Below are 9,034 nucleotides of genomic sequence, written 5' to 3' on the forward strand. Positions count from 1 at the left end.
GAGGACTTGAGTCCAGGTCTTCTGAAACACCCGAGGGTTAGTTGGACAAGTATTACTTCCCTCCTCTGGGCTGGTGGCCTCTAAGGGGTACCTAGAGCAATCCTCTTGCTGGGACAAAAGCCCTTTCAACAAAGGGGCCTTTGTAACAAGCCTTTCTTTGTTTGGCCACCAGGCTGTTCCCTGGAGTAACTAAAGCCTGTAGTCCTTAGATATAAGGCTGGCTAACACTGCTTGACAGGAAAACAACAATGTGAGTTTGGGTGCCAATGCTAGATTGGAAATGCATGTCTTCCTGCTCCCAGACACCTAGGCATGAACCACATGGCTAGATGGTCCTGCCCCTCCTCCCTGGCCACTCTGCATAGAGGAGGACAGCACCCACTGGTCCTATAGGATGGGGACTAGTGGCACTCTCCTGGGCAGTGCCAGGCAAGTAGGCTGGCATGCAGCTTTACTGCTGTGGCCGCGTCTCTGGGACCTGTTGGTGGACATCTGGCTTACTGCTGCTCAGAGGAGAAAGGTCACAGCCTTCCACGGGTCCTTGGATATCAGGCGCTGCCCACCTGCATCTTATCCACAGTGTTCCCCTGGGGTGGGTTGGTACTGCTTTCCTTTGTCTGGGGAGATGTTCTCCCCTGGACTCCCTTGGGGTCTCAGGATACAGCATTAAAATTGGCTTATGTGTTTAGTCATCTTCTGTGAGACTGTACCTTTATGCTAAAGACCCCTCAACTAGAGGAGAAAAGACAAACTTGACTCTACCCAGAACTAGGAAGTTAACCTTTTATGAGAGTTGTACTGCTGGGGACCATGAAGGACACCGGAAATAAACTCTGTCTCTGCTCTCAGAGAACTTCAGATGTCTCTCAGTGCGGCCACCACTTGAAGGGGAAAAGAGAGAAACTTCTGTTTTTAAAGACAGTGCCCTGGATCAGGGCCTTCACAGGCTGAGAGCTCTGTGGGGGCCTTCACTCACCCTGTCCCCTGCAGACACCCAAGGTGCAGCTCATCTGCCAGCGAACAAAGACATTCCACGTATAGGTTAAAGTAGAATTTCGGCATTGGCAGAGTTAACATTCATAAATTAAACAACTTGTGTGTGCCCTCAAGGGCCCGTGGCAGGAGACGAGGTTTAATTGTGCTGAAGCACACATTTCTCTCACATGGGGTGGGTGAGTCACTTCACTACTGAGAACTGGGTACCAGGGTTTCAGCAGTTTTGGGCTCTTGGTTCCTCATCACCAAAGGCAATTTGTGGGGATGTTTATGTTTCAGCAGTATTTGAGAATCTGGGGAGTCATGAGCAGCTCAGGCTGGGTCTCCTGTTACGCGGGAAGTATCTGGTGGGGATGGTGCTGGGGTCTGGGAATCCCCCCTCGCCACGCCACTTCCCCTCAAGCCCACAATCTTCTGGAGCCCTCGGGCTTAGGATCAGGCTCTTTCAGGCTCACCCCACCTGTCAACCACCCGCCCCCAAGATGCACACAGCTGCATTGCCTGCAGAGAATTTAAAACCAATAATAAAATCGACTATGAGTCAGTTTGCTTTTTATTATCCCCATGCCAGTAATTCTAAACAATGTCAGTGATAAAATAATCCTCCCACAAATCTTTTGTTTGTCCACTTTCTAAACAATTGCTGTGGTAACTATTGAATTTTATTTCTATACATTCATATATATCTGTGTGCGTGTGTATACATATATTCCCATATATATATACGCACATACATATACATGCTTCAAATTAGCACAGTTAATTACTTATCCTTTTACTAATATTATAGTCTATGTGAAAGTAACTTAGGAGAACTTCCATTAAGAAAGAATAGTTCAAGATGGTTCGAACTGGCTTCAGGCACAGTGTGTGTCTCCAGCCCCTGTGGTAGTAAGTATGCCTGCATCTAAATAATCGATAAAGGATGATAGCACAGTGATTGCAAAGCCAAGATACAAAACCTGAGTTAATTTAATTCTGTCATTCTGCGCAACCACTTGGAATTTTAATTTGTGTTTGAAGTTTAGTAAATGCAAATTTTAGTTCATACATGAGATATTTGACTGGATTTGAATAATATCCTGAAAATTAAAATTTATTCTGTTTAAATTATTGTTTTAAAGCTAATGAATGAATCATGAGAGTAATAATAATTAATGATTATTACATGATTATCTCTGAAAGTAATTTTGTCCCATAGAGGAGTGTACTAAAAAATGATCAGTTTGGGGAGTCAGATATGTTATCTTGGCCACTGTCCATGGTGATGCAGATGACAGAAATTGTTCCAGTTTATTGAAACAGGAGAGCATTGATAATCAGGTATTAATTGGCCTATGAACATTTTGGAAGTGCTGAACAAGCAGACTCTAGTTGGAGCTTTCAGAAACAATTCCAGTTCCCAGGATGATGCTCTGATATTATTGAGGGAACATCCTTCCCCCACTGTCTGTGGCAGAGCCCACCATTCTGCCATGATCTGAGCCAGCAAAGTAAAGACTTCGTGCTGTGCCTCCCATCCTACTGACCTGGCTCTCAGTTGAGGTCTCACGCTAGTGGCTCTTATTGGCGGAACCCAATCCCATAAGAGACTCTACCTGCAAAGGAGGAAGGGAAAGTTAGTTTTTCATTTTCTGGTGTCTACAGTATAGACTGGTTCCCTGAGGAAGTTAGGAATGGAGGCTGAGTCAACTGGCCCACAGCATCCTTCACATCTACCCAACCGAGTTTCTACACTTGACCTTTTGGTCTCTAGATGGGGAAGAAGCTCCCCTGTCTGGCAGCCAGGTTCTGCCTCATGCTGGCTTCTGGAGAGAATGGCTGTCTCTGTAGTGAATAGTGAAGTGTGTCCAGCCCAGCTATTCTTTTTTTTTTTTTTTTGACAGGGTCTCACTCTATTGCCCAGTCTGGAGTGCAGTGGTGCAATCTCAGCTCACTGCAGCCTTGACCTCCCAGGCTCAAGTGATCCTCCCACCTCAGCCTCCCAAGTAGCTGGCACCACAGGTGCATGCCACCACATCTGGCTATTTTTTTTTGTATTTTTTCTAGAGATGGTGTTTCATCGTATTGCCTAGGCTGGTCTCAAACTTCTGAGCTCAAGCAATCTACCCGCCTTGGTCTCCTAAAGTGCTGGACATTACAAGCATGAGCTTGTACATTACAGGCACCCCGCCCAACCTCAGCTCAGCTATTCTTATGCTGTCTCTTACCATACCCCCACCTTCCCACACCCCATGGAACTTCTCTGCCTAGGCTCTCCTACTTGGAATCTTCTGGTGGTGCATTGTGAGTAATAGCTCCAAATCTTCTCTCCCTTAGCACACAGCCATCTCTTGAGTAAAGGCTGCTTCAAAATCCCCACAACTTTTCACAATGCCACCCCTAAACTCTGCCCCCAACTAAAGTGCATGAATCTTTATCATCATTCTTTAATAGCAACTTTTTTGGGGATTCTTCTCAATACATATTTGCAGACTAAATATAACTCTTGTCCTCAAAGAGTTTTCACCATCATTCTCATAACATTAAAAAATATTCTAATTTGCATCTATACTTGGGTCCCTAAATCTCAGCCCTCCTGTCCCTTGTAGGGGCAGTGGGTGTTTGTGGTGATGTTGGGATTGAGGAGTAGGTTCCATCCACAATGACTAGGCTAGAGGGTGACCCTTCAGAGAGGGGCAGGATGCAACTTTGGCATGGAAATGCCAGGTGAGGCCCAGGGAGGTTTGAACCCTAAGTCTGTTCTGTGGCCCAGGACGCAGGGCCCACATCAAAGACTGAAGCTCTGCTTACAAGGTAGGAGGAAAGAACATGCAATGACCTGAAACTGAAGAGGTTGGATTTCTTTCTGTCACAGGCTCTTAATAGCTGCATGACCATAGACCAGTCACTTCACCTCTCTAGGGAAGAAGGTTACTTCCAATGAAGATGGTGATTTACTTCTGAAGTAGTGGGACTGGGAAAAGAGGTGGCACATAAGGAAGGAGGAAGCAGGGTTTATGACACTGGGTATCTCCCTCCGGCTGCCTCTGGAGGAAAGACCTGAAACAGCACAGATTCCTCGCATGGCAGGCTATGCCTTGCTCTACCCCACCCTGCCCTCCGCCACCATCAGGACACTCAGAAGGAAATACATCCAGAATCCTGAGCTCCAATGTGGAGCGAAACCAAGGATGGAAGTGGGCCTGACAATATCTGGGCTAGAAGTCACATTTCCTCATTTCCTTTTGAACATGAAACCCTTTTCCTGAAAGGGTTCATTCTCTTCAAAGCACAGTTTCCTAGTGTCTGTCCTGCAGTGACACTTTCGCGCGCGCACACACACACGCACACACACATGCGCGTATCCATAAAATTGATTTAATTTCTTCCTGGGTTCTCATTTACCAAAATAACAAACCAACTAGGAAGTCTTTCCAAAGGAGGACATAGTCAAGATCAGACTCTTCTCTAAAGATACAGCTAATTCCAGCCAGCACATTAAGATTCTGAAGTTAAGAGTGCATTGTGAAATGTAAATCGATGTGACATTGTCAAACAAAATGACCTGTGGGCTTGGGAGGTTGGTGCTTGTAGGAAGAGGCCGAAGTGTGCATCTTAATCTTGATTTCCTTTGGGAATATTTCCTTTACTGTGTTCCTGACTCTGATTATGTTCTTGTGCAATCAAAACAGCTCTAGTCTCCAGGGCTGGACAGTTCCTTTTACTTTCTTTCTTTTCTATTCTTTCTTTCTTTCTCTCTCTCTCTCTTTTTCCCCACAGGACAAATTATTGTTGTTTTGATCAGTGACAACTGTTTGATTTTCTATTTTTTAGCTGTAAGTATGTACATGTGCACAAAATCCCATCCTATTAGGAAGAAAAGGAATGGATTTAAAGTCCTGCATGTCGTATAAATTATTTAATGCACAGGGGCCTTAGAAAACCAAAGTTCAGTGTTCAGGGGTTGACCTCAAAATGGCATGAACAATTCAATAAGCAAGCACCAGGTTTCTTCATTTATATCTATAATCACAGGATATGATGAAGCCTTTAGCTTTAGGAAAATTTCAGTTGGGATTTGTATTTAACAGCAAGCTTATCTTTGGTTTGGCTTTAAATGGATAGTAGGGACTGTGGAAGCCAGGTAGTAAGAGAAGCTCTGAATTACAGTAAAAGGTATGTCTCTCCCAGCTCTTCTTCCCTGTCTATAACATCATTTGGAAACTTCTCTTCTGCACAGTGTCACAGCCATTTTTTGGGTCTTGAACCACAGCCTAGTATTCAGAGTATCCATCCTTCTCCATATCTGGACTTCACTCTGACACTCCCTAAGCTCTCTTTCAATTTCTTTAGCTATGTACTTCAGTGAACTGCAAACAAACAGATCATTTTCCTGATGGTGATAAGGTGGTAATAGACTTTACTTCATTGCCTGGTGCCCTTCAGATATGCTTCCTACAAAACTCCTCAGCAGAACAAACACAGTTACTGAATTTGGTTACTGGTACACAATGAAATAACAGTGAAATAACATAGTTACATGGTTATAATATAGTTAAATCATGCAGCAAGTTGCACACAATAGAAAATGCAGTTAGGCAGAGAGAATGAAATTAAGGGTTAGAGGTAAAAGAGAGGATGTATCTTTAGATGTGATTTGAAATGAAAAGCAGACACCCCAGAAAGGACAAAGATGTCACCAGATGATGCCTGAAGAAGCCGCTTCTCTTGTCAACTAAAGCAAGACTGGGTAAGGACAGTGGGAAGGGCATGTTCAATTGGCTGTATAGCTGATCTCGCATAGCCCTCCTTTCCCCTCCACTGTGATCATACTGATTTAGTCCTTATTACCTCTTTCCTGGCCTTTACAATTGCTAAATAGCTGATCTTCCAGTTCTCTTCTGATTTATCCCACAAAGTACTGCCAAATCAATTGTCCTTTAACACCACTCTGATTATATCATTCTTCTCTCCCGAATCCGTCAAGGCTTCTCATTACTTACTGAAGTAGAGTAAGTAGCATTTCCTTAGCTTGGCATTCAAGGCTCTTTCTTCTAGCTGTACTTCTCAGAGTGAACCAACACATCAGCATCACCCGGGAACTTGTTTAAAGTTGCAGAATCCCAGGCCCCATCTCAGACCCATTGAATAAGAATCTGCATTTTATCAAGATCCTCAGGTGATTCATATGCACAGAAAGCTTGAGAAGTGCTGTAGCCAAACTAAAATACGTAATATTTTCTTTCCTATTTCTGGTTTTTCCCTATGCTACTATATCCACTTTTACTTCGTCTTTGCCTATCCACACACGGGGCCCTTTTATGATCATCTCATATATTATCTCCTCCACAGAACCTTTCCCCATTATCCCATGGACCAGGCAGACTAATCTTCAGAATGCCTACTCTGCCCTTTATAAATTGAACTTCCCCTTGATGAAAGGGTAGTTTTATTATATCCCTTCACTTGGTCCTTTAAGCTATAGGGAGTTGGTCCATGTTGGATAATCAACATTAGAGCAGTTCAGCTAGTGGCCACCCAGTAACCCAGAATGTGGTCACATGAAATGTGAGTAGTGACAATAAAATTCTCTCTCCATTTTAGAATTTAAATAAAGCAGCGATTACTAACACTAAACACCAGGAGGTAGAATGAAGGTCATGAGAGGTCACGTGCAAACTACGGTTATGAGGAAACAGAAACTTTGAGTAGCCAAGTTGTTAAAGACAGGAGGATGGAGCAAACATGTGGACATGGTAGACATGCCATGAGAGAAAGACAGAGGAGATCGAGAGAAAAATGGATTCCCAGATCTGTCCAAGTTCATGATGACTTCTGTCTACCAGGTCATAGGTTCTTATAGTAACATCTTCTAATCTGCATTACTTGAGAAAAATTGAGTAAGTGTCCATTACTGGCAACCAAGATACCCTAGTTTAGATCCCCAGGTGGAGCTGGCTCCATCCCTAGCCTTCTCTTTGAGACTGTGGTCCTCATTCTTGTTGACTGTTTCCCCGGCTTACATTATAACACCTGTGATGCTATAAACACCAGATACTAACAAATAGTAGTAAGATTGTGTCTTCTCATTTTCTGAGCACTAGCAAGGTACAGGCTTAAAAATAATCATAAGATTGATTCAAATTGAATTATAGGGAAGCAAAGCATTAAAGTAAAGGGAGGTGACAGGACTTATCATTAATAAGGGCAACTGAACCGTGGAGTGGTCAGCATTTTTTTGAAATCTCTGGTGCATTGTACCAATCAAGCCAAAGAGCCACAATCTAGTGTGTATTTTTAATGCAAGCTGTTCAATGTTGTAGCAGCAAAATTAATGATACCCATCTCTCAGAAACCTGATCTCAGCTGACGCTATTTTATCAGGAAAATAATTTCTTATAGTTAGTTGGATGTACCAAACACATGTTTCCAGCTGGTCAGCAATCTTCCTTCTTAACCTTTAATCTGCTCCAGGCTGTTCCTACAGATTACCAGACAAATGATGTTCTGAGAATTATGGGTCTCTGCAGGTTGAAGGAGGCAGCTTCATTGTTACTATTTGGAGGGCTGCCTCCCACTGAAGGTCAGTGTGGGTCTCTGCTTGTGTGGGCATGGTGGTATATGCAGGGGAGCCATGTGCACTAAGGGAAATGGTTTTGTGTATGCATGCTTTTCTTTTAGTGTGGGTTATCAAGCTGAATCTTGAAAGTGTCATTATACTTGTTCAGAAGGGAGGCAGAGAGAGGGCCCTAATTTTACAAGTACATGGGGATTTCTTTCCCCTCTCTTAATTCTCTCTTGAAGAACACCACCCTCCAAATCCGGAGGTTTCATCTGCTTTTAAGCTGGAAGCTTCTTCTTTAATGGCTTTGTGACTCACAGGGCTCGGGTGATGGTTGCTTTTTCTGTGTATAGAACTATAATCCTTCTCAATTATCAAAGACATAAATTACTATTATTTCCTTACCAGATCGAACATCTTGCTTAAATATGTGAAAGAAAAATTGTTGGTTGTCTGGTGAATTTTCCTCTTGGAAAAACTGCCTATTCTTAATCTACAAGTTCAATGAAAGTTCAAAAGTTTATCAGTGCAAACTCTATATTCTAATAATTCATCAACCAGCTTCTGCATCCACATCAGTAGACTCCAGGTTGAGACGTTTTTGTCTTTTCTCCCATGTAAAAGTAATCAAACAGCACATTTCCTGGGCATATCACAAATACCTATTGATCATAATCAGAGCACAGATGGTATGAGAGAGCTTGGCTGACACACAGACCCTGATGTCAATCACAGGAACAAATTGATTTTGACTGCCTGGTCACGATTCTTCTACCCCAGCAGAATTCCATTCAGTGCTGCGTTTGGAGAATTTTGAGCAGACAGCATTTCTGAAGGGGTGTCATAGTCCAAAGTTAATGTAGAGGTAAACTTGATTATGCCAAAATGGTGATTTTAATGTACTTCATACTTACCTTTACCACAAGAAGGTCAATATCTTTCTCCTGTGTTGAAAGAGTCTCATCAATTTAAAATTTATCCTGATTTATGTCTGCTAATTAGGGGAAAGGAAAATACCGATTTGCATTCTTTCATGACAGTATGCGGTGCCATTGCTACTTTTCTCCAACTGGATTTGTTTTCTTACTGAGTTTTTAAAACTTAATTATTTTGTTTTTTAAAGATGCCAAATCGATGTTTATTTCTAAATTTTACAAATTATTCTCTTTAAAATTTCAAAACAAATGAAACTTTTACCGAGTTTGTAGTTCACTTGCACTCCATGGATCTAGATCCCTCATTTAATTTTCTTCCCGTTCCTACACTTCTTATGCTAAGCAATACTTATTTTATATTATAAGATTTCTTAAAAAAAAAAAAAAAAAACCCCTGATTATTTTCTGCCCAGAAGTAACCCCTTTCCAGCCTTTTTACCTGGTGCATATTATTTTTTCCTTCCTTCCTTCCCTGACTCCCCACCTCCCTCCTTCCCTCCCTCCTTCCTTCCTTCCTTCCTTCCTTCCTTCCTTCCTTCCTTCCTTCCTTCCTTCCTTC

General features: G+C 42.6%; 1 protein-coding gene across 1 annotated transcript in view; it reads left to right on the forward strand.

Annotated features, from left to right (window-relative positions):
• Positions 1 to 394: 394 nt before the first annotated feature.
• Positions 395 to 9,034, forward strand: part of LOC105548232 (chromosome unknown open reading frame, human C5orf64) — a 55,423-nt gene continuing 46,783 nt past the window's right edge. The window contains exons 1-2 of the mRNA XM_011992141.1: positions 395 to 596; positions 850 to 1,035. Coding sequence (XP_011847531.1) covers positions 395 to 596; positions 850 to 1,035 — 388 coding nt within the window. The remainder of the gene's footprint in view (positions 597 to 849; positions 1,036 to 9,034) is intronic.

This window comes from Mandrillus leucophaeus, unplaced genomic scaffold (assembly GCF_000951045.1).
Source record: "Mandrillus leucophaeus isolate KB7577 unplaced genomic scaffold, Mleu.le_1.0 Scaffold403, whole genome shotgun sequence".
In the NCBI taxonomy this organism is placed as follows: domain Eukaryota; kingdom Metazoa; phylum Chordata; class Mammalia; order Primates; family Cercopithecidae; genus Mandrillus; species Mandrillus leucophaeus.